Below are 26,838 nucleotides of genomic sequence, written 5' to 3'. Positions count from 1 at the left end.
ATTAAGATAGTGTGTTTTTCATTTGCCTATCCATTGGATATCCCTGTACATGAGGTATAGTGGGTATAGTGGAAAGGAGGTGAAAGAAATGACTTGTTAAAAGGGGTGTTTTTTAATTATTATTTATTTTATTATTTATTTTTTTTCCCAGAAAACATTCAAGTGCTAGAATGATGGGTGTGGCATATACATATATTCTGCCTTGAAGAACACCTAACACACAGGTATATTCCCTCACTACACTGGTTCAGATCAAGTCAGTGGAGCAACTATCTTGTGTAAACAAACACAACATTGGCAGTCTGTGATAGAAAGGAAAACATACACCAAAACTATAGATTCAGGTGGGAATTGAGGATGTGACAAATAAACAGAGACATGAATTATGTATCATACCTCCATCATTGTCCAGGTTATCTCCACACACCATTTCCATGACAACGTTACATCCTGAGCCACTCCAGCCCACTTGACAAACACAGTGCCATCCATTCTGATCAAGAGTGCACCTGCCATTTCCATAACAGAGACCTGGGCAGCCATCTAGAAGTAAAAAAAGCAAAAAGCAAAAAGCAAAAAGCAAAAACAAACAAAAAAATCTCCTTCACCATGGAGGAGTTTTCTTTTCATTTTCTTCTCTTCTTTTAAAGTTGCAATTATTCAGTAACACTCTTTAATGTAGTATTACACTTGCTGCCTTCCAACAACAGCAACACAGATCCTTTGCAAGCCATTCATACTCTTACCTAAATATGGAAAAATCCCCATCCTGCTCGCTCTTTTTGCTTGCCCTGAAATCACTTCTCATTGAGAAATGAGCATTTTTTTAGCATGTGCACATGAAAAAAAGTATGTACATGTGTAAGAAATTACTTAACAGCCCATCCCTGTATCCATCCCTTTCTCTGTGTATGGAAAGATGTATAACACAAGAGAATGTATATACATGCACTATACTCAATGTTGCTATCAAAGGTATACATGGAAAATATTATTTAAATGACAAAGTGGCATTTTGGAACATAAACCTATACACTGCAGGGAGTGGAGGTGATCTTTTTATTCTCACCATAAAGATTGAGATGAACGAGAAAAAGGCAATTAGATTCATTCTACAATGCAGTAACTCTTCCTACAGAAGGAAAATAAGGGAGCATTTCCTTTCAAAGTCCATTTCTACCTCCTTCGCATTACAGATGATTCAAATATGACAAATGCTTGCCCTTCAGTGGTTTTGGTTCTAGATCAAAACTAGAGCAGCGACTGCAGCATCCCCTGGATTGTATGCCTTTAAACTATTAATTAATTGTACTTTGGATGTTTTCAGCTAGATCTCTTGCCTATAACAGTGACTGAAGAGTTGTCTCTTGGATGTGTACACTCATGGCCTGCTTTCATAGATTAGTGCCAACACAGACATTTGTCAAATCCTCACCATATCACAAATGGAGCCAAAGGACAATGGATAAAGCCCATCTTAACAATGCAAGCAGCATCCCTCCTAAGTGTTCTCTTCTCTCTTTGGTAGCATGGATTTACAGGACTCAAATGCTCTCCTGTACTTGAGAGTGAATATTGACACTTAAGTGTTACCAGGGGGAATTTGTTTTGAGGAAGAAAGAAAAGGCCTCAGAGATGCTCCAAGAGGACTTGGAAGAAGCTGACCAGAGAGTCAGAGAATATTTACAAGTGATCTGGTGGGTTGCAGCTTAAACACCAGAATGTAGCACATTTCCCAGCAACTTCACACTAGACACATCATCTGAACAGTTTATCTACCACATCTGCAAAAAAGGAGAGAGGAGAGTCTGAGACTCCTGCTAGGAGGAGCTGGAGACAGGTGGCATCATTTTGTCACACTGGAACTCACTGCTTTAAAAACAGCATGAGGTCAGCAACCACCAGATATACCATAAAACCCTATTATTTGCCTCTTTTGTGGAGCTGGGAGAAAGGATGAGATTTGTCCTCTATCTAAAGAAACTTCAAACACAACTGACAAAAAATATATATTTTTTTCTTCTCACAGAAGACAGGATCAAGACATTTTTTTCTAGCAAGTCCTCAGCTCTGTCATTACTTTGGAATGGCAAGTAAGAGCAAAAACCTGATTTACCTACAATCAGATGGCCACATGAAATATGCTTATATTTCAAATATGTGTGCTTATACTTTGCAAATGAGTTGAACACTTTATTTGTTAAAAACTGCACATTTTTGTGTAAATCTCTCTCTGTATATACATATATCTCCATGAACAAACAGTTGATCTATTTTGGCAAGTTAATGGTACAGAAGCTTGGACAAAACAGATAAAACTCCATTCCCAATACTTTTGTAGCTTTTCATTATTCTTTTGCAATGCTGATATGAAAAACTTACCTCGAACAGCATCTAAGTAGTGAGCTTAAAAAAGAAAAGAACAAAACTGAGATGGATTGAACTTCTGTATCAAAATGAAAATACAGAAACCGTTTGCTTATGGCTTGCCACCTGTTGGTTAGACATAAAATGTCTCCCTTGTACTGCAGTCATACCTATTCCTACTACTGTGATCAAAACACACTGCGTGCAATGTGATCATTCTCCATTTGATGACAAGCATGCAGAGGACAGCTTGGGCCCCTCATGGCAGAGTCTACAATGTGAGTAACGGGGACACAGAGCTCTTTTTCTCTTATTATAGATTTGTTCTTTCTGGATCTGCTCTACACAACCTCTACAAAATTATGCCATTTCTTCTTCACAGATCTAAATCCAGATTTAGAAAATATGATTTTGTTAATTCTAGAGCCTGAATGGCAAATTAATTATCTTAATTATTATTTATCTTAAAATGATAAAAATTAGAATCATAGAATCATAGAATCATAGAATATCCTGAGTTGGAAGGGACCCTTAAGGATCGTCAAGTCCAACTCTTGACACCGCACAGGTCTACCCAAAAGTTCAGACCATGTGACTAAGTGCACAGTCCAATCTCTTCTTAAATTCAGACAGGCTCGGTGCAGTGACCACTTCCCTGGGGAGCCTGTTCCAGGGAAGTAGATTGTTAAACAATCTACTTTATTCAAGAAGCAAGCCTAAAAGTTTACGCTGCATATTTCTGAAAATTATATACCCTATGCATATAAGCAATTAAAATATTAACAAATAATATTGCTGTGGGTCACTTTAGAGAGAAACACTGTTAGATTTTTGAAAAAAAACAACACTACAAAACAACTGTTGCATTTCTTTAGAAATATAACTATTACATTTGTGCAGTAGAGAAATGACTTTTGAAAAGATTTGAAAGTTTTACCTTATTAGGAGTATTGTTAGAAGCCAGCTATAGAAAAACCACCTCTAGTAATACGTAAAATATGTAAATCCTCAGACATGAAGGCAAAAGATTTAATGCAAGACTTACTTAAGCTGAATAACAGCTTCATCCCCTCACACCTTCTATTTCTTACACATTTTTCCCTTTTTCATCCACGACTCACGGTTCCTATATGAGCACAACTCAGTGATATGTTAAACACTTTGTGTGCTTTTAAAAAAAATATTATTAATTCTTCAATGTTAATTCCTCTTAATAGAATGCTCCACTGATTTGCCACTCTGTTCCCGACTCTGGCTCTCTGTTTTTCCAGAATGTGACTTAAACCACACTGGTGGCTCTTTCAGATCGTTGTATAACTGGTTAAGGCTTTATTAAATTTATTTCTAGAGGTAAAAGGAAACCCTTACCGATGGTGCAGTGGTCCCCTTCCCATCCAGGACTGCACTCACACTTCCCGTCTTTGCACTGGCCGTGCTCAGCACAGTGCGAGTGGCAAGTGCGCTCCTCGCAGGTGGGTCCCACCCAGCCCTCTTCACACTGGCATATCCCTCTTGAGCAGACCCCATGGCTGCCACAGTCCAGGGTACACAGCTCTGCAGAGGATTACAAAATACATAATGTGAAACAAGCAATTTCATACTGCAAATACGCTTTGCACTGACACGAAATATAATCACTTCTATATTAACACCAATCATCAGCTGGATCAAACAGGGGATTTTGTCACCTGGTAGAGAATTTACACAATCTGGCTGTATCCTTCTTTAGCAGTTACTTGTCAGGTCATTTATTTGCTTGGGCTGGGGACTGCAAATGATAGTTTTGCACATGGGAGGTCTCAAACGGACCATCAGTGGCACATTCCCAGGGCCCACTGGCTCATTTCTGAAATCTCTTATAAACTCAAACACCACCAGTAGGATGAGTGGCCTGCTAAATACATAAAAGCAAAACAGTCTTTGAGATATTCAAATGTCTGTAATGGTGGTAAAATGGAATTCTCTTTCAGTAGAAAGAGCCACCAGGAAGGTGCCAGCACCCATGACCATGGCAGCGTACAGCATCACGACTTGCAGGCCACCCACAGTTCTGCCTAGTTCTGAGACAACTTTCAAGGTCTTTTTTGTCTTTTTTCTCCTTCCTGACTGTCACAAGACACCTGCTAGGAAGGCCGAGAGGCTGTTGCAGGGAGCCAGGAGCACCTCCTGCACTGTGCTATGAGCAATTCCCCTACCTGGGCAGAGCAGAACAGTGCTTACAGCGAAGTGGAAAAAAAGTCCTGAATTGTTTCAATACATCACTATATGCCAATTGCGATTCTACTTCCACTTAGACTAATGTTGTTCTGCAAAAAGAATGGCTTCATTATAAAAGAGTTCTGTGCAGTTTGAATTTATGTAGAATAATTTGTGTCAGGAGACAGAATTTGCTTGTTATTCTGCAATTAACCTGCCACAGAAACGTTTCCTCCTTCTTCCTCTCGCAAAGCAGCTGATAGTACAAGTGTGAGCCAAATAACTGTGTCTGCTCTGATTTCAAATGTCAGTGTTACATATTTAGTTGTGGAAAGATTTTTCCCTTGACAGATCTTAAACAATGATCATTTATATCCTGTAACTATTGTATATAAACATTCTTAAAAGCATTTGTAGTGACAAATGCTGTCACTGAACATACCAAGCCAAGTTTTTAAAGTTGAAATTGAAATCTGATCAATTTTTATCATTTCAACATAAAGAGGAAAGCAGCACAGAAACTGAACCACACCATGACAGCGCAGATGTGCCTGGGCTCTATCTCGAGTCAGGTCCTGGGCCCTCTTTTTGTTAGCAGTCTGAGTGATGCATGGAGTGCAATTGAAAGATTTGTGAGGGACAAACTGGCAGAGTGGGGTCAAACTCAAAATCACTTTCAGAAGCTCCAGACGTGGTAAAGAACCTGAGATAAAATACAATGAAAGCAATTGCAAAGTAGTGTGCCTGAGAAAGTCATAATCAACTACATAAAAATAATTGATTTTACTATTCAGACAGGGTCCTGAGTTATATGGGAGTGCCAGATAAACACAATTATCTGTTGCTATTCCCACAAAAGAGTAAATTATATGCCCTTTCGTATGTAAGACAAGGAAAGAGACTGCTCTGCTACACTCCACTACAAAGATGCCTCAAACGAAAAATCTCTGCTGAGGCTGGGGAATTACACTCTAGAAAGACTTGATTGCTACCTGCTGATCATGTATTAATCTAATCCTTCCTGTCTTGGGCCACGTGCCCTCAGGTACCGGGCAGGATTTCTTATCCCTTGCTGCATAATTTGGCTTGATTTTTTATTTTGTTACTTGTTTGGTCCTTGGAAAGCTGGGAGTGTGCTCAGAGGGCAAAGGACTGCAGAGGAGGACTTGCTTTGGTACTTCCTTGGTATTAAATTCAGTCAAACACTTCTTGGTCCTAGGATCAGGAAATAAACCGATCCCATGAGATTTGGGATCACAGAAACATCTGCCCCTCAATCCATGCCCCTTGGCCAGCCTGGCAGAGGACCACTGGCATTACTTTGACTTACCTTTACAGCCCAGGGCAGAGGCAAACTCCTGAGAATTAAATCTAACAAATTACCAGCTGCATCACGGATATAGACTGCTAGAGGGATGCCTTTGATCTCTCCTCATCTCCCTGTAGTTCATTATAATTATAGCTTTTGGTATTTTACTCTAAGTGGCATAGATTGTTAAGAGGATTTTAAGAAATGTTCTGTGGCTTATACTATACCAGGATAAATGGAATAGTGATTTTTTTTTTTTGACCCTTCTGGATTGACTGCCTACTAGTGTTGTGCAGTTGTGGGACTGGCTTAGTTCAACCAATGTCAAAACTCCAGGGAACACTCTAGGCATCAGCACACACACATGTATTCATGGCAGTGCAGGCTGGAAAGGTTGAACCGGAGCAACTAAGTGATCTTGTCAGCAGCTCAAGCAGCTACCTCTACTTCTCTAACTATATAAATCAAAGAACCAGCTGCGGAAAATCCTGAACACTTTCCTGTACCTGGCATGCACCCTGCCTTCCCTCTGTCTGCCTACCCAGCAGTCTGGTCTGCATCATCCAAAGGAACCAAAGAAATGGCAGCAGGAGGAGATGAAGGCACATCCCTACAATGGGGATGTAGACCTTGAGCACATTTCCATTTTATAATCCAAGGAAATGGACTTTACATTTTCTTTACACTTTTCCATTGTTTTCCCCATGTTTTCAGACTAATTTATCTACATCAAACAAGGAATACAATGTTTACACACTACTTAAGCCCATGAATTCAATTAGATTAATAAAGTGGAGATAAAAGACTTCCTCTCTCTTCAAAGAGCAACCTAGACCACTCAGTACATACCGTAAGCACCAGATTAGAAAAAAAAAAAAAGGAAAAAAAAAAAGAAAAGAAAAAGAAGTGTTTAGTTTCTTAGTTTGGAACAGACACTTTTCTCAGTGGCCCTAGTCATCCAGCTGCTCAGCCCGCTCATTCTTTATGGTCACCGAGGCCAATTTTCAATGATTTAATACAAGGTTTTACTGTGATGTTTACTGTGATAATGCTGTCTTCTGCCAAGCAAATCCCAGATTCTCCCCAGACTTCTCAAGCAAAGCAAGGAAACCAAGCCTAACATTATTCTATTTGTGCCATGGTAGTACAAACAGCTTTAATTCACAACTGATACAAATAACTGAGATTTTTTTTTTTAAAAAGGCGTTATTAATTCAAGTTGTTCTGTTTTTAAATGCAAAAGAATTAAAGAATCCCTTAGTTCCTCCTGTAGATAAGCAAGTACAAAAATATCTGAAAATATCTAGCAAACTAGACACAATGAGACACTGAGTGGATATTTACCACGTAGGAAATAAAACAACAACTTGAATTAGGTAAATGGCTTCAACACAAGCTGATGAGGTAAAAATTCAGACAGCATTGAAATCATACAATAAGACATCAGACATCATGCAACTGCTCTGCTTATTGGAGCATCTTCCTCTTTGCATAGCAGCTGGCCCTATAGGATTCAGAAGCACCCCAAAATGCAGTGGGTGCTCAGCAAGGAGTCAGATCAGCAAGGCAATGGCTTTGAGCTATGGGTAGGTGCAGCAGCTGAGCCACTCAAAGATTTTACCTCTGCTGGAAACAGTTATTGCACTTCCCTTCCTCTCCACCCATCTCCTGGCTCCGTGGGCTCTGTCTGGAACTTATTATCTGAAACTGTGGTGAGCTGATTCATATCATCGTACTGGCAGATAATTATTCACTTTATTTTTATGGGTTAATACCTGACAGCTTGCTGAGCTGAATCAACCCACTGAGGGATCAGAGGAGCAGCACAGGTAGGGGAAGGGAAGATGTGCAGATCCTAGCTTGAATGGGGACTGCCCTGCTGAGAGCCACAGCTATGCCCCCAGACAAGACTGCAAAGGACGAGAGCAAGGGGGAGGTATTTAGGGTAATGAAGGAGGCAAATGACAAGAGATTACAATTTGGATTAGTAAAGGGGACTCTGGGGCATGTTGTATTGCAAGCCTTTACTTAGGCTTTTAGATCAATTGTTCTCACAGTGCATGGTGCAGTGCATAATTCGCAAGTCCCTCAATTGGTGGTCAGGTTTGTGGACTTGTGTAAAAGCCTTCTCTCTTCTCTCCTGCTCTTTACCACAGTTAGTGGGACATACTCCTGCCTGATGCCTGCCTGAGCTCCAGGCAGCTCTTGAGCGCTTGCATAGGGCTGGAGGCTGCTCTGTGGCCTGGAGACCAGCTCTGCCATAGCTGTGAATTTTCTCTGCTCCCATGAAACCAACAGAGTCACCCTAATTCACACTAATTAAGGGCCACGTTTCAGTTTTTGTACCTGCACACTTGGCAATCAAACCCAGGTTCTCTAAGTGTAGAGCTGGAAAGTTAATTTCCTTATTTAAATAAATGTCACCTGTGCAGATTGACTGCGAGCAACATGCTGGCAAATTGCTGGTAGCTAGCCCCAGCCAACCCCTGCCGTTTCTTATAGACTTTCATGAAATACAGTCCTTATCAAATCTAAAATTCAGATTCCTCAGACTTAAATCAATTAATGAATAAGACACTTAAAAAATTTTCAACTCGAGCAGTCTGGAATCCTTACTGACATGTTCCTAATTCTGAACGTTCATTAATTTTCTTGGAAGAAGGCAAATACGAGCTGTGAAGCATTATTTGTACATATTCTTGAGAATGAGACAAATATGTTGATCATTCCTGAGCTAATCGAAAAAGCATTAAAAATTCACTCCACACTCATCATTTTAATTATGTAAGTCAACAATGAGTTCTTTTAAATGTGTTTTATAATAAGTTTCTACTTATGTGATATGAAAAGGGAAATTAAAGCTAAATATTTTATAATTTGCAATGATAAGGGAAGATTTTAATGTTAATTCAACACATTTCAGGAATAACTCAGAAAATCATGCTATGAGTACAAAAATATATGTAAACCAAAAGGGTCAAAAAATATGAAAACACTTTCATTTTACTTTTTTTTCACATTCAATGGTGAGTTCTGTCTAAACCCTTAAGTATCATATTCATAACCTTGCTGTCCATTTTTTAATAAGTGGATTTCCATAAAGATTAGAAATTAATCTAACATGACTTTCACCCAATATGCTTAACTGCTGGAGGCAGCAAAAATCACCTATCCAGACCTAATAAAGAAAGTTTTTTCAATTTAAATATACATTGCATTTAATAAGCTTGCATGATAATTTCAACAATGTTCCTGAGCTTTTTAAATTACCTTCCTACTGTGTCCTGGAGACAACTCTGTTCCAGCTTTCATTTTCAGCAACTGATTTTATTAATATAAAATTTTACACCATTAAAAAGTCCCAAAATTTCAAGTTTTGAAAGTTTTAGAGGCACTCAAGCTATTTTTTTCCAGTGAAACCTAATGGAAAGCTGTCCTCACTGGTTACCTGGCGGAGTGCAGTACAGACGTTTAATGTGGATACCAAGTTTTACAAACCTGTGATAAGAAAACATGCTATTTTTATGGCACAGAAGGTGCTTCCTCCAGCAAACAGCAATGGGGTTTCTGTGTGCAGGAGGCATCAAATGTGCATTCCTGAGCAATTTCTGCTACATGTTCTCCCTGTCCTTCACAGTACTGTTCAACACTCCACAGGAACTTGTGTGAAATTTGGTAAAATCGAAAAAAATCAGTGTGACAGGTCATCACTGAATGATGGACAACTGTTTGTAACAAAAAAATAGCCTCTGCTGTCAGAATACTAAACTAACATGCACAGTCCTGACTTGTATCTATGCACAGAGCACAGTTTACCTACTTTAACGTAAATTTAAAGATGATAGTGCTGCAAAGGACTTCATGTGATAATCTCTAGCCCATACTTTTTCCAAATTCAATTATAACTGGCATCCCTTAAAAAGCTCCCAGCAACAGAGGACCTACAACAGCACCGAGTAATCCATACCATCACCAGACTGCCCTGACAAATATTTTCTCTATCTAAATTTCACTTTTTTGCTGCAATACTTCTTGTCCTTTTCTCCATGGATCATATGCTTACATCTGATAATGGAATTAAATATTAAAGGTTAATATTTTTAATTTCATTTTTAATTTAATTTTTAATAATTGCTGGGATATTATTACCATAATATAATAATAATTATCATAATAATTATCATAATAATTATCATATTATCATAATATCCCAGCAATTTGTGCATTTTGGATTTATTTTATTTGAGTGACTTCAAAGCTACACATTAATATAAATTATATGAACACTAAAACTATTGCACGGAATTTATTTTCACACACACCTCCAAAAGTATTTCCACAACCATTTCCAAGGGTTCTGCTCTTGGACTAAGTTGGACATGTGCCCGTCCCAGTAAAAGGCACAAAGATTCAGATTCACCTTACCCAACTTGCGACATCTGTATCTGAAATAGTTTATAGTTTAACAGTTTATGGAAACTATCCATAATTCTATCCATCATTTATCAGCAGTCCTGGCTATCGGGGGAGGTCCCAGTTGACTGGCGGCTAACAAACATGATGCCCATCTACAAGAAGAGCCGGAGGACTGACCCGGGAAACTACAGGCCTGTCAGTTTGACCTCAGTGCCAGGGAAGTTCATGGAGCAGATTCTCTTGAGAGTCATCACACAGCACTTGGAGGGCAAGCAGGCGATCAGGCCCAGTCAGCATGGGTTTATGAAAGGCAGGTCCTGCTTGATGAACCTGATCTCCTTCTGTGACAAAGTGACATGCTGGGCGGATGAGGGAAAGGCTGTGGATGTGGTCTACCTTGACTTCAGAAAGGCTTTTGACACCGTCTCCCACAGCATTCTCCTCAAGAAACTGGCTGCCCTAGGCTTGGACTGGAGCACGCTTCATTGGGTTGGAAACTGGCTGGATAGCCAGGCCCAAAGAGTCGTGGTGAATGGAGCCAAGTCCAGTTGGAGGCAGGTCACTAGTGGTGTTCCCCAGGGCTTGGTGCTGGGGCCGGTCCTTTTTAATATCTTTATCGATGATCTGGACGAGGGCATTGAGTGCACCCTCAGTAAGTTTGCAGATGACACCAAGCTATGCACATGTGTCGATCTGCTCGAGGGTAGGAAAGCTCTGCAGGAGGATCTGGGTAGGCTGCACTGATGGGCTGAGGTCAACTGTATGAAGTTCAACAAGGCCAAGTGCCGGGTCCTGCACCTGGGGCGCAGTAACCCCAAGCAGAGCTACAGGCTGGGAGATGAGTGGTTGGAGAGCTGCCAGGCAGAGAAGGACCTGGGAGTGATGGTTGATAGTCGGCTGAATATGAGCCAACAGTGTGCTCAGGTGGCCAAGAAGGCCAACGGCATCCTGGCTTGTATCAGAAACACTGTGACCAGCAGGGCTAGGGAGGTGATCGTCCCCCTGTACTCGGCTCTGGTGGGGCCGCACCTCGAGTACTGTGTTCAGTTTTGGGCCCCTCGCTACAAGAAGGACATCGAGGTGCTTGAGCGGGTCCAGAGAAGGGCGACGAAGCTGGTGAGGGGCCTGGAGAACAAGTCCTACGAGGAGCGGCTGAGGGAGCTGGGCTTGTTCAGCCTGGAGAAGAGGAGGCTCAGGGGCGACCTTATTGCTCTCTACAGATGCCTTAAAGGAGGCTGTAGTGAGGTGGTGGTTGGTCTGTTCTCCCACGTGCCTGGTGACAGAACGAGGGGGAATGGGCTAAAGTTGTGCCAGGGGAGTTTTAGGTTAGATGTTAGGAAGAACTTATTTACCGAAAGGGTTGTTAGACATTGGAACAGGCTGCCCAGGGAAGTGGTGGAGTTACCATCCCTGGAAGTCTTTAAAAGACGTTTAGATGTAGAGCTTAGGGATATGGTTTAGTGGGGACTGTTAGTGTTAGGTTAGAGGTTGGAGTCGATGATCTTGAGGTCTCTTCCAACCTAGAAATTCTGTGATTCTGTGATTCTGAAAATCCAGATCAAGTTCAAAATAGCAAAAATATGTCTTGCCGGTAGTTTTATTAACACATTAACACACAACATTCACATATTTCTACCAAAGGTTAAACTTCTCCACACATTGTTTCATTTTAAACCTTTTCACTGCACATTTTATGCAGTGAACCTTTTGGGCATGCTGCTTCACAGATATCCAACTCCCCTTCTTATCTTCGTAGCACAGTCCACAACACACAAAATTAAAGCACTGGAACTAAAATGCCATACCTTTGCTGTTTGTTACTCACGATGTTTTGCCATCAATCTAGTGCTGGTTTTAATTGCTTTCCAGAAATAATCCTACCATCATCTCACTGAACTTGGGTGTAATGCATTAAGTACTCTATAAATAGCGATTCTGGCTTCGAGTATGAATGTCACCATTAGCATTATTGTGTACTTCCAAATATATGAATGTAATTTGATTAAAAAAAGCCATGTAATATAACTTCTGATAATATTATACCTATTCTGAAAGTGTCTTTTCCACACTGGGGATCCTCAATGTGCTTGAAAATTTACTTCTGTGAAAAGTAATCAGCGAGCAGATAGAAAGGTCCAAGAGGCAGTTACAGCAGAGGCAGGGGGGAAACAGCAGAAAAACTTTTTCCCTTTCTTGGATCTTTTATCACACTTCTTTTTTTTCAGCTTTATTTTTCATCTGATGAAGAATATTTTCTTCCTGATCCAAATCCAATTTGTATACATAAAAAACCTCACCCTTTATTGATTTCACTGTGGTTAAAAATGGTATTTTTACAGTGCAAAAATCTAATCAATACAATCTTATGAATCTGGACTGGTAATGGTAAACACACTAACAGATATTTCATTTCAGGGAGCCAAAGCTCTTCAAATTGATACTACTGAAAAGAATTACTCATTTGCCACTGGGTATATCTCTATTTACCCAGCCATAGTATTGGCGTAAAGCAGAATACAATTACGCTGTGCTTGACACAAAGGGGACTTAAGCTGCAGAACCTGTCTCCTCCTTAGAGATGATACAGGTTGGTAGGTCAGATAAAGCCTTTGTGGGAAATGTTTAAAATAAATGAAGAGAAGTGCAACCTAATAGCAAGGCAGATTAGACTGACACAAGGGTGAGGAGAACCACACAGTACTCTGACCAGCGCTCTTTTTTTTTTTTAATACCCTGTTTCCCAAGTAAATGTTTCCTTGTCAATTTTAGTCCTGTTTTATAATTTGTCTCCACTATTTGACTTCAACTTGTGCATGTTGTAAAGCAGCAAAATTACAGTCGTCACAGGAGAATCATACTCTGACTAATAAGCTCTGAGATCCTTTGCAACATACTGAGAACCACAAAAGGAAATGCCTCACAATGTCACCTTGACACTAGGAGACTAGTAAGAAAAAGCAGTCCAGAACGATCTATCCTGAGCAATAATGAATGAGATGAAGGCTATGAAAGCTTTGCCTTTGTGTCCACTCACAGAGGAAAATGCAATCCCCAGTTCCTTGGGCCATAAAGCAGTTGTATAGGGAAATGGGAAACCTGTAGCGTAAGTGAAGGACTGATAAGAAACGGGATGGGCACAAGGCAATATACAATAACGATGAGAAATATGGAGAGCAACCAAATGGTTTTGTAGGGAAAAAGGAAATGAGCAAAGAGATGGCTCAGTAGGTACATTTAATAAAGCTTCTTCACAGGCACAGCACCAAATGAAAATACAGATTTTGAGACAGCTAATTTCAGCAAAGGTTCATAAGATTGCCCGAGTGGATCAGGGTACATCTTTATACAAGCACCAGGTCTTTCGTGATGCACAGAAGTATTAACACAAAATGTGTCTCTGCTCATTGCATAAAGTTTCCACAATTACTTAATAGTAAATTTGATTAGTAATATTCAGTGAAGTAGTAATGATTTATTTAAGCACTGTTTGCAAAGAGAAGGCACCATCTTTAATTCACTGGCTTACTGGCCGACCTTGGAATACGAGTCAATTCACAAAATCGCCCCAGTGAGTGCTTGCCTCACCCAGGCCATGTGTTCTTTATGGTAGGTGTATCTACTGACTTCAGCAATGAAGATATATTTTACTTATAATACCTCCAAAAAGTTTGGCACTGATCCTATTTCTCAATATATTGCAGAAACATCTATCCTGATACACCTGTGTAAAGGCAATGGCAGCCCAAAAGCAGCACAGATGCCCTTGTTGACCAAACCAGACACAGAGCTGGCCCCATGAACGAAAGGGGACAATGGTTTGAAGAACTGAAATCAACATGTCAGGATGGGTGTTTTCAAAAGGCCATGCATTCGTTTTCACAACTTTTTTTTTTTTTTTTTTTTTTTTCAGTGAAGAGCCAGATTTTATCAACAGACAGAAATAATAGATTGAGTAAAACAAGTCTTAGGAATATTGTGTTCCCAACAAACAATTTGTACCACAGTAAAAGATTAAGAGGAAAAATCAAAGGCCATTACCAGCTTCTGAGCAGCACCTCAGTTTCACAATCACAAATAAAAATCAGCTGAAGAGGCTGGAATTGCCTCCTTTATTTTTAGCACAAATGAAGAATTTCTTGGGCATATTCAATAGCCAAATGTACCAAGTCCTTCCAACAGAAGCTGGGAACACAGCCTCAATTAGCACAAGTCATACAGTGCTCAACAACTTACTATCAACCCTAGTTACATGGGCAAAGAGGAGACAATTCTATGTTCATTGCTGTGTTTGTGAAGATGAGTGCAGAGATGAAGCAGCTTCCAGCAAATAAACTGTAACTTCCTCTGTGTCAGCAGCACAAACAGAAATAGCAACATGCATCTGGCAGCTGCTGTTCTGCTTTGTTGCTGCTAAAGTGAAGATGCAGCTCATGACTTGCATTTTTCCAGCACCAGGAAGAAGCAGCACACTGTGCACGTAACCGTGGATGTTAAGGGAGAGCTGCCTTCCTACTCAGCATCCCTGGCACAACTGCAGTAGTGCTTTGTAGATATTAAGAACTGTAAGAGTGGCTTTCATTATTTAGCTCTCCCCTCTGTGCTGTACGTATTTTTCACTAACTCATCACTTCTCCCACTTTCCTCCTTGTCCATGCAAACACAGCTTTGCTGAGGCAGTCCCGTCATCCCCAGGCATGAGGAGCTCCAAGGGAAGTGGCCCCTCCACTGCTGCTCCTTGCTCAGCGCAGCTGCCAGGTGCACAGCCCGGCTGTTTGGTAGTGAGGAGCACGGGTGACCAGAGATGGAGCTGAAAATAAAATGTGTCCTGTGAACAATCTGCTTTCTGCTGTCCATCAGAAAATGATTTTGGATCACAAGGTCACAGATAACATTTTAATAATCTGTAAAATGGCCAGAGCTTCCTAAATTGAAGAGCAACGTGCCTGAAGGTATGCTGCAGCTACAATACACAAGGAGTTTTTGCTAAAAAAACTCCTAAAAGGAGTTTAGAGCCCTAAAAGGGTCTTGCATAATTACAGCAAGCCTAATTTTATTTAAAAAGTGTTACTTGAGCCTAAACATTTAAGTAAAAATCCTTGCTTAAAGAGGGCAGAGACCAGGAATTCCTTAAACATCTACATATATTAACCTTGCAACAATCTACGCAATCAAAAAGCTTAAAAATGCAATATGCAGGAGAAAAGAAGGTTTCCATAATTTTGACTTCTATCAATAGCAATTTCTTATTTTCAAAGGTAAATTAAACTTACAGAAAGTCTGCTGGATAAGTGTATTGAAATGCAGCATCTATTTTTGTAGAACTCTTACCATGACAATAAAAAAACATTTTAAATACCTGCTTTTCAGGGACCTATGCAACACATTTTGCATAATAAACGTTCTGAAATTCACTGAAGGACAAAAACTCTAGCTGCCCTAGTGCGTTTTTGTGCTCTTGCTCTAGTAAATCCCATCTGTGCTTTTCCAGCTGTGAGGAAGAGAAGCTGTCTCCTGCTACGAGCTCCTGTCTTTCAATGCTAGTGGCATGGGTAAACTTGTCAGTTTAATCACTGGACTTAGCTTAGCAAATCAAAAGTTGAAGATTTTGTAAGAGATAGTGCTCTCTTGTCCACCTAGGCCTTTTTATTTTCCCTCCGCTATAGCATCTACAGCACCAGCAGAAGCTTCCTACAACTTCCTTACTTTATAAAAGTTTTTGTGGAGCATGATTCTTTCATATTCATAATCTCTATTTTGATATTCGCTTGCATAGAGTGTTCTCATAAGTCCTTCCCATATGATATCCTGTCAGTTGTTTTACTACAAAATAGATTTTTGTATTAGATGGACTACCATGTAGGTGATAAATATGCGATGCACAAAAGGATGCAGGCACCTAACTACAACTTTAAGTGTCTAAATCCAAAATTTTTGCTCAGTTTACCTCAATCTGGATATGCTTAAAACACTTTGGCACTTGAACTGCTACTAAAATCCCACATATTTTCCATGTTTTCCTACTAGATGAACACCTAAGATTATACAGCCTTGTTTCAATCTCTCTAGTTTCACAGTCCACAAGATCCTTACAAAGTTGTCTATAGCTGCTAATCAGTGTTACCCTCAAAACAGATCTACTGGATTAAGCCTAGCACAAAACATACTGAGGTTGAAATTTCTTGTGCACAATGGACTCCCTATATAGTTGCTATGTTAAACACAGAGAGGAAAAGCTCTGCCAACTACCTAAGGGGGAGGACAGACAGGGCCCTTGTTATTGCCACAACTGTTCACATACCTTGGTCCTGGATAAGGGAAGAGCTCCTGGGATAGGAGAATCCAGACTTAAGTCTGGGGATGCCACCCAGGGGAATAAATAATACCTGCTTGTGGACAGACCAGGATTCACAAACTTGATTTAAGTAAATTATGTTTACATTTGAATGAGGAACATTTCCAGTAATTGCTGCACAAGGTGCAGATAGCAATAGATTAAGGATCTTAATTTTCAAGAGGGAAAAGGGAAGGAAAGAGCCATTATTTCTGGCATATCTGCGAAATAAGCAGCAATAATTTGAAAAACAACCCAGGCTTCCTCACTGTATCTCTCATACCCTTGACTTATCCTATTTCTTAAATCAATACATGACTACATCAGGTCTTTCTGGTTCCCACTGGGCTGATTTCAACATGTAGGAGAATTAATTTTTATTGGAGTGCTTCTTCACTCCCTTAAATTTCTCATGTTTTAAATTCTCTAGTAACACATATTAGACATTCCAATCACTAACTACTAAGTTTTTAATAGAAATCTTGCTCACCAGACATCTTTTTGCAAACTCTTGCAACTCTACAGGAGATACAAATCAAACTAGTCACACATCGCTTTTTTTGTTTTAAATGAAATATACAGTAGTAAGAAGAGTCTTTCTACAATGTCAAACAACATACATCAGGAGAAACTTCAATCATCCTTTTAATTAGCTGAGCAGTAATAATCAAAGCTCCTCACAAATTAAAGAAAGAGGACAGATAGATGAAATCAAGTAAGTCCATCATTTCTTCAGAACACAACAACAAAGGATGGTTATAACGTAATTTAAAAGTTCTTGAGATTTGTCATAAATAGGGAGTAAAAGTGCCAACATGGAAAAGTCTACAGAAACAGTCTAGAGAAAATGTAGCATAGGTTACATCACATATGGAAGAAATTTCAAGGATACTTTCACTACTGTGAGTTGTTTGTAGTGAATACCCTTGTCCTTGGCAAATCAGAATGACTGACACCCATAATTTGCAATTTCCTAAACCTGAAGAGTTTTCTGATTGCGATGAAATGGTTTTACCTAATTATTTTTTCAAGTTGCAGTTTTTGATGTTTAATTTTGAAATCAATTTGAGATGTCTTGAACTATATTAACACACTGTATTATGCCTTCATTTCTTTTTGAAGCACTTCACTTTAAAAAATGCATACTTCTAATGATTTTTAAATTACTCCACTCTGCACATATCAATTTACAACAATTACAACATTTTTCAAAGTACTTCAGTTTTAAAGAGGTTTTATGCTTTGCAAGATACTGAAGGAAGAGGCTGCTGATCCATTTTTACCCTTTGTAAAATTACCACCGATCTTGCTAGAGAGCTTAACCAAAAATAGATATGCTAAATATATACCATCTACATATAATCATTTTAGGATGAATGTTTTTGTGACTAAGAACTGCCAGTATTCTTTTCCTGATCATAATTAGGTTGCTTCAGCAGTATAAATGGATTCAGTGGAATGATGACAAATGTCCTGGAGGACAGAAACTGGCCTACTTTGGCTGAAGAGTCCAGAGAAATGAATACAGGACAGGATGTCAGAGGCATCAGCTCTGTCACAGATCTGAGAACAGAGGGTGAGTTTTTTTCTTCAGTTCGTTGATGATGCTGGTTTTCTTCAGTTCGTTGATGAAACTGGCAAATCTTCAATTTGCCAGTTTCCCTCTTCTACCTGACAATGAACAGTCAGTATTCACAAGCTTGATTTTGTCTTTCTGAAGCATACTCCTATTTCCCTCAAAAGGAAATGACTCATTAACATCAAGGGATTTTGGATGACAGTCTATAAATAAAGCAACAAAGACCCACAGACAGTAAGTAGTAAGTTGACTATACTGATTTGCTGGTGAGATTAAAATAACGTACTATCAGTCTTTCATCCTACTATATTACTTTGCCCTGAAGTCTCTTTTGATCACCCTCTGACTTATTGTCCCAGCTTCATCACTGCCTAGATGAAAAAATAATGGGTAAGAACGTAGGGGCAGTACCAGGCTAGCAAGTTTTCTTCTAAGATTTTTTTATCAGGGTTCCGAGGAGGCAGCAAAATTCCCTATACAAGGTGGGTCTGGTTGGCATATCAGGCCCTCTGCTTCCCTCAGAAGTGTCACTGATGACAGTAACTCACCTTTTTTATCTCAACAGAAGTGGTTGTGATGTGAGGGTGTCGTGGTTTAACCCGGCCGGCAGCTAAACACCACGCAGCCGTTCGCTCACCCTCCCCCCTCCCTCTCTGGGACGGGGGAGAGAAATGGAAAGTGAAGCCCGTGAGTTGAGATAAAGACAGTTTAATAAGACAGGAAAATAATAATAACAAAATAATAATAAAATAATAACAATAATAATACAATGGTGATAATAGGAAAGTAATAATAGTATGTACAAACAAGTGATGCACAATGCAATTGCTCACCACTCGCTGACCGATGCCCAGCCTAACCCCGAGCAGTCCGGCCCCCTCCCCCCGGCTAGCCACCCCTATATATTGTTTAGCATGACGTCAGATGGTATGGAATACCCCTTTGGCTAGTTTGGGTCACCTGTCCTGGGTCTGTCCCCTCCCAGCTCTTACTGCACCCCCAGCCTGCCCGTTGGCAGGACAGAGCAAAAGGCTGAGATGTCCTTGGCTTAGTATAAGCACTGCTCTGCAACAATTAAAGCATCGGGGTGTTATCAGCACTCTTCTCATCCTAAGCCAAAACACAGCATTCCACCAGCTACTAGGAAGAAAATTAATTCTGTGCTAACTGAAACCAGGACAGAGGGTTAGGCCGACCAAACATTCTTTGATGCCTCCAACACAGATCATCATCTGCATCACTGTTTGACTGACCACAGGGGTATATTTTACAGGGGTACCTGGGATGGTGAGGCAGGCCGGGAGGGGTTAGGCCTGTTGCTCTGAACACAAATCTGTCTCCACTTCCCACCAACTCTTCAGTCACTGCCTTCTGCCTGTTGGCGAGAGGGCAGGGGACCCTCTGTGTCGTGTGTCATGACTAGGTGACACCCTGTCCCAGGGACAGCAGAGTACAACTCCACCAGCTCATCTTCTCAGGTTCCATGACACACTTGAACCAACTTGCCTCTGCATGGAGCTCTGCCACGAGGCTGAGCAGCTATTGTGCCTGGGTGCACCTCCTCCAGGTGTGCTCACTGCTGCCCTCAGACACTGACAGAAAAGTCAGGCATGCCGTGACCCGAGGCCTAGATGGCCACCTGTCCCCTCAGGAGCTCTGTCTGGACAGCTGCATTGGCTCCTGTGGGCACAGGGGACACAGAGGACGCTTTCTGCTGGGTGGACACCATGACCGGAGCTCCTTGAGAGCATACAGCAATGGCTGTCTGAACTGGCCATGTGAGGCTGCCCTGCTCTGCACCTCCTGGACTGACACCCCATGGTCACTAGGGCTGCCCGTGGAGGTGCAGAGGTAGCTGTGTGTCCCCAAGAGGGGCTCTGTGCTCCCCAGGTGCTCCTGACTCCAGAAGCCCTGGTAGGCTGTGATCCCCACGTGAACATGCCCACCCCAGGGCTTGTTGTGTGAGTTGCCATAGGACGCCTAAACTAGGAATAAACTAAAACTGTGTGAGGGAACTGATGAACAAGATAGTATGAGAGACGTGAGCATGCCTGCCCGTGGTCACGAAACCCCCCTTCTCTGATAACACAGAAGACAGTATGCATGCAGAGGGGTATTTTCTCCATTGGTTGGTGCAGGTAAGGAAAAAGAAGTAATTTTTTTTCAAAGACTTCATCAAAACAGCTTCGAAAGTAAGACAAACATGAGAACTGTGATCCCAGCACACAAGATAAAAGTTTCTTTATCACATTTATTTTATCTTTGTTCCCTTACTTAGTATCTAATTGCCCCATGCAGCTGACTTGACTGAACTGTTGGAGTTTAACAGCTCTCTTTGAGCTACAGTAACTTCATGCTAGAACAGAATTAATTTCCATATTTTTTAAGGGAAAAACAACTAGTAAATTGCTAGCACCTTTCCTAATTATTTGCTTCATCAATGGAAGTACTACTGTACTACTGTCCTTTAGGGAATATTTTTAACAAATAATAAAATACACGATAAAAATGCAAGTAAGTGAGGTTCTGCTGAAAGCCAGTACAAAGTCAGTTCTTATTAAAGCAGTACCATATCTAACAGTATCAGACTGAAATTACAGGTTTTAATTTTGGAGTAGGGAACGAATGCAGGGTCTTTGTAATAAACACTCAAAATTATCAGCAGGTCAGTATTTTGTTGCTTAAAATGTTGGCATGAGGTGATTATAATTATGGATTTTAAATATCTAAAAGGAAATTTATACTGGTACAAGGGTTCCTTTGAATGATGATTTCTAAGAAAAACTGGTGACTTGGACCACTAGTTGTATTTCACAGTATTCAGCAAATCTGTCACTTGGATCTACTTTGTACACGGATGTGTTACTCATCATCTGAGATTCTCATTTTGTGAGCTTCAGAAGAAAAAAAAAAGTAGTATGTACTTTAGTAATGATATGCTCTATTACAGAGTAAAATGTCCTGAGTGCACTCATTTCAAGAAAACGAAATGTAAATGTACAAAGCACATAAAAAATCCATTTCAACTCTTAATCAAATTCAGTGGGATTAAACTTTGATGGTCCTCTAAGAAAGAACAGATTTTTTGTCTCAGCATGAGAGAATGGTTGGCCATTCCTGTTTAAATATTTTTGACAGAGGTTTCTTACTCATGAGTCACTGGATTTTTTTTATATCCTCTCAGTCTCTCTCAGAGTTGTGGGTTCCCTCAATGAATGATCCATCTCATGAGAAAATCCTGCTTAACTCCAGTCGAAGCTAGGAGCTACTTGCACACTTGCAGGACTACCGTTCTTGCTGTCACACATCAGGCAGTCAGCATTCTTGTTGCAAAGAAAAAGCCATTTTATCCTTGTCAACAGAAAACAGCTGCTGCCAAACCGATAGGTATATCTCCAAATAAAGGGGACTGTGATGCCATAGCACCCCTGCTTCATCCCTATGTTGTTTTTCAAATTAACACCAGCACAGCAATAATAACTACTTTCACAAGCCAAACAGAAAGCCTAAGCTTTTAATAGGCTTTATTGAAAAAGGAAAATCTCCAGCATACCTGTTGAGCAGTCTGAACCCGTCCACTGTGGCTCACAGCTGCAGAGTCCTGCATCCAGGAGGAAGGTGCCGTGCCCTGAGCACTGCTCCTGGCAGACTGGCAGCGACGTCTCGCAGTTCACACCGCCCCAGCCCGCGGAGCAGTGGCATTCCCCTTGAACACAGACACCGTGGCCCGAGCACATTGGATCCAAGCAGTCCTCTGGAAAGCAGTGAATACACAGTTTAGAGCATTAAGTTTGCACCCTTACAGGGGTTTCCTAGTGACATACAGTATCAGGGATTCAGATCAATTTGGTGATTTTTGTGCAAATACTCCAATTGAAATGATGTTAACAAATGCACATGGAAAAACAGTCCATGCTAACATCTCTGCAAAATTATAAGCTAAAAACAAGACAAAAAGCAAATGCATAGACTGGTGGAGATCATATGATTATACTTATCTTGGATATTGTCTAACTGTTAAAAAGCAGATTCCCTGGACAGGTCTATTGATCTTAGGGAAGTTTGTGTTTCAGTAACAGAGCTGGGAAAGAACTGGAGCAATTAACAATTAAATTTCTACAACTGTGCATTGTGTTTCCATTCAGTTATTTGTGCTTTATGTTTTATTCACATCTGGGAAAAGATTTATTCTTTCATGTTTCTCTGCAAAACTATCACTACAGCTGGGAACCTGATACAAAAAAAAAAGGTCATCCACTAAGCCCTGAATCGTGAGTCTCTGAATACTCACTGTAAAGAAATCTCATACACTCATAACAAGTATGTGCTGGGCAATTGCAGATAATGAACAGATTCATAAAAGTCGTAACGTACTGATGAACAATTTGCAAACAGACAAAGAGCTAAATTTATTCTCAATTTGGATTAAACTCTTCTTAGTGAAAAATTCAGGAGCTCTGTAGAAGAATTTAAATCAGATGGTTAGTCCTGCATAATCAGTATATTCCTTCATCAAGATCCAGCATTTCTTTAACAAGACAGACTTTGAGGACAACACAGCCTGCCTTCTCTGGGGGCTTCAGTAAGACTGCAGAGCTGGAGAGTAATTTGTGGGGTGTTTGAGTATGCAAAACAATTAGCCAAAAGCCTATTCGTGTTAGATCATGCTTCAAACTAGTGTTAAAAATGCACTTTGGAAGTTCTTGTATGAATTTTTTTTTAAGTATTAGCCCAAGTACTGTGTTAGTAATTAAATTGTAAACTTAAGAAATGGTATTCTGTGTTACACAAATGAAGAGATGTTCTCTGTTTCAGCAACAGAAGACTAAATACTTCAGACTTAGAAATTAAGAGCATCCAGTTTACAGCACCTTTTGACCTAAGAATAAAGAAGAGATGCTTTATCTTTGAGCTGCTATGCCACCAGTTCAAGATTTTATTTCAAGATTTATTTTCTATCTTTTTCAGCCTACCAGGCTTGTGCACAGCACAATCACAGAATCACAGAATCACAGAATTTCTAGGTTGGAAGAGACCTCAAGATCATCGACTCCAACCTCTAACCTAACACTAACAGTCCCCACTAAACCATATCCCTAAGCTCTACATCTAAACGTCTTTTGAAGACTTCCAGGGATGGTGACTCCACCACCTCCCTGGGCAGCCTGTTCCAATGCCTCACAACCCTTTCAGTAAAGAAGCTCTTCCTAACATCTAACCTAAAACTCCCCTGGCGCAACTTTAGCCCATTCCCCCTCGTCCTGTCACCAGGCACGTGGGAGAACAGGCCAACCCCCACCTCTCTACAGCCTCCTTTAAGGTATCTGTAAAGAGCAATAAGGTAAGTCTGAAAAAGAGGAATTAGTGTTTCTGGACAAAGTATATCTTGCTAAGCACAGGACAAAATACTTGGCAATTTCCTCTTATCCTGAAAGACAGCTCTTGATTTTGTCGATCTTTGAAAACTGAGTGACTCCACAAACAGGTTAAAAAGCAACGCTTCTTTTACAAATGATAATCTGACAGGATGAATTCAAAGCATGCCCATAGCAGCGAATACCTATAGCTACTGGTGTTCCCTGGATAGTGCATCTGTTACTGTCTGCTGTGTTAATACATGTATGGCTATAATATTAATTATACACAATATGTGTGTATGATTACACATATATTGTATGTATATATATACATATATATATGTATAATCACACAATAATGTAATTCCAATCCCTGACAGAATTGCTTCCAGTAGTGTACAAGTTACATTGCACAATACAGTAAACTGAGCATTTGTGTCATTGCACACACTATTACAATAAAAATCCTCTGTACAGGGTTGTTTCATTCACCCTATTTCTATGATTCCACTTATTTTTTTAAAGTTTAAATACTATAAAAAAAATCGTTTTCATGCTCTTAGCTTCAATAGCTGTCCGAGTACATTTATCTCAATTATTTTTTCAACCATTTTGCAGGACCACGTTATCTCAACAAGCAAAGTAACTGTAAATGGCAGTCAGCTTCTCACCAGCTCCAGGCTTGTTCAAGTATCATGGCCTCAGTGAGGAAATCTGTGTATTACTTGCTTTTTCTCATTTGGGTTTTCTTGTTTTTGTCCATTTCTGAAACTACCAACAGCTGAGAATGTAAGAAACATTCTCTTGATCCTCCCTTTAAGAAACATATCAGATATGTCAAATCCACCAAATCCTTCCTGGGCATTTTTCTGATTAGAGAATTCAGGCCACATAAGAGCTTCCTTTGTGTGCTACTCAGAAGAATTACCTAAAACCTATATAGCACAAAGCACAATATATGCTGGCACTAGCTTCAGGCTAAGGGGACTACTGAAAAATCATCAAATCAGGGCAAGCATGAAGAACTGCTCTGCTTTCCGAGCCTATGCACAGGGGAAGAAAGCTGTAGCTGATGAGCTACCTCAGAAATGCTAGCAGCCAAATAACAACTGTTTCTTTCTGTAGATGAGGGCAGAGACGCATTGGTATTATAAGCAGCTGAAGTACAATTACTTGTTCTTGTAATTTCCCACTTTTTATTAGCCAAGCTTTAAAGGACGGTGGTTTAGTACCCCGAATATAGGCTCACAGTAAAAATGACATATGACAACAGAATTACACAGCATGCTCTGCGAAATTGAAACTGTTTGCTGCTCTCGTGGCTTCATATAGTCCGTACATTCTTCACAGAAAAATCTAAGATGCAACAGAATGAAGAAAGGGAAGAGATGATTACGCTCTGCTGATTACTTCAGAGAAATCCTAGATCTTATTTTGTTTAGATGATCTTCTGACTGTCTTACCATTAGCTTTTGGCCAAGTGAGAGTCTTTGATGGTGCACACTTAAATGACTGAGGTTTCTGGCACCACGAACCTGGTGATGCCAGCCACTCTTCCTGAAAAAACATGTCTGGGGTCTGAGAGAAGAAAAGCAGGGAAGAATCAGGATGGTCTCACAACCTGCCCCCAGAAAGGGAATCCTTGCATGCAGATAAACTTTTCCTTGGAGGACTGAGAAGCCACTGCATGCTGAAAGGCAAAAAATTCCTCCTGGCTCTTGCCATTGAGATTCAGCAGAGGGAGGAAACTGAAAGACTGCACAAGAAACTCAGCATTTCAAAGGACTGCCCTACTGATATTACTAGATATTCTTATTAGCCAATGTTAAATACTTCTAATCTTTTAGAATAAAAATGTGAATCTCAGAAATTATGTGATCAACTCCCACTGACTGTCACTGAGATCTGAATGCCTTTATCTTTGAATGGTTTCTATCTTAACATTCCTTTCCAGGAAGCTTTAAAAGGTGCTTGAAAAGCAGTATTGCTTCACAGTAAGTTTCTCACATCCATGTGAGCTCCTAACTACCTTAAAAAAGGTTAGGAGATTAAAGGCTAAAATCCAACCCCCTTCCCCCACCTCCCCTAACCATAAAGAGGGAAACTTCACAAACCTTCCTCACAGATCTCTCCTTTGTACCCAGGCACACAGATGCAGACTCCCATGATACAGGTGCCATGGCCAAAGCAGGTTGGATCAATACACTGTTCTTCGGGAACATCGCACTCTGGTCCTTTCCACCCATTTCGACACACACAGTGACCTTTTTCATATTCTCCATTTCCACTGCAGAGCACTGGACAAGAATCTGAAGAAGGTAGATTGACCTTTTTAATGTACTTACATACTTATGTAGATTAACATTTATTGCATTCTGTAAAATCATTTTTCCACTCCAGCCCTCCCAATCCTTCACTTGAAGGTTGTGACAGGCTGAAATCTTTGAACCAGATAGCACAATAGTAATACAGGCATCCTAGTGTCTTCAACCTGCTTTATTAACATACCTTAATTTTGACCTGAAATGGGACATCTTGGAAGACAAAAATTTCTCTCCTTGACAGGTCTTTGGAGAGAGTTTGCACAGTGATGCCTACTTATCATTTTCTGTAACATTAATATTGTTCCTTGGGACCTGAAGCAAGACACTGCCCTTTTCTTTTTCTAAGCAGACCTATCACTACTGAAGTTTTAGCCATTACTGATCTAACCTAGTGATGCAGAAGCTTAGTTTTAAAATCCAGTACCAATTTCTGAGCTTATCAATCTTAAAATATAGACAACCCTAAATCTGAGGAAACAACAGAAAAGAATGAGAACCTCCATATATAATATTCAGTGGATGATGGACAATATTAATAAAATTAAGCTCGCTTATAATCTTTTTAGCAAGATTTTGGCCCAAGTGCTAGAAAACTCCAGTTTTCTCTCGAAAAAACTCCAGTTTTCATTAGAGAAACTCTAGTTTTCTCTAGGAAAAAAAAAAGTCTAGCTTCTAGTTTCTCTAGTTTTTGCTAGTCTCTAAGTTGCTTTAGTTTTCTTTTCTAACCCTTTCCAATTTAAATCTTATTACTGACATTTACTGAGATGTGATGTATTCTGAAGCGAAACAGATTGTCACTTTTAAGTAGCTGTAAACACTACACTCAACTGACACTCTTATTAAAAAATATTTTAAAATCACAAAATGGGTGCAAAGAGGGATGGAGAAGTCTCTTGATTCTGAAAGTCAGGGAGAGAGAAGTGGTCGAGGCATCTTAACTAAGTACAGCATAAAAATCT

The 26,838-nt window shown here is 40.1% G+C and overlaps 1 protein-coding gene across 8 annotated transcripts in view; it reads right to left on the bottom strand.

Moving 5' to 3' along the window:
* TENM1 (teneurin transmembrane protein 1) overlaps window positions 1–26,838 on the bottom strand; it is a 912,278-nt gene that overhangs the window by 101,115 nt on the left and 784,325 nt on the right. For 7 of the 8 annotated variants that reach the window (XM_072043002.1, XM_072043001.1, XM_027465532.3 and 4 more), the window contains 5 exons: window positions 25,670–25,864; window positions 21,752–21,952; window positions 3,736–3,921; window positions 2,383–2,406; window positions 397–543 (listed from right to left, as the gene is read on the bottom strand). In XM_072043002.1, coding sequence (XP_071899103.1) covers window positions 397–543; window positions 2,383–2,406; window positions 3,736–3,921; window positions 21,752–21,952; window positions 25,670–25,864 — 753 coding nt within the window. The remainder of the gene's footprint in view (window positions 1–396; window positions 544–2,382; window positions 2,407–3,735; window positions 3,922–21,751; window positions 21,953–25,669; window positions 25,865–26,838) is intronic. The other variant, XM_027465537.3, reaches the window with a different exon arrangement.

This window comes from Anas platyrhynchos, chromosome 10 (assembly GCF_047663525.1).
Source record: "Anas platyrhynchos isolate ZD024472 breed Pekin duck chromosome 10, IASCAAS_PekinDuck_T2T, whole genome shotgun sequence".
NCBI classification, from domain to species: domain Eukaryota; kingdom Metazoa; phylum Chordata; class Aves; order Anseriformes; family Anatidae; genus Anas; species Anas platyrhynchos.
Note: the sequence above shows the minus strand (reverse complement) of the source record. Positions and strands in the feature narration are given on the sequence as shown.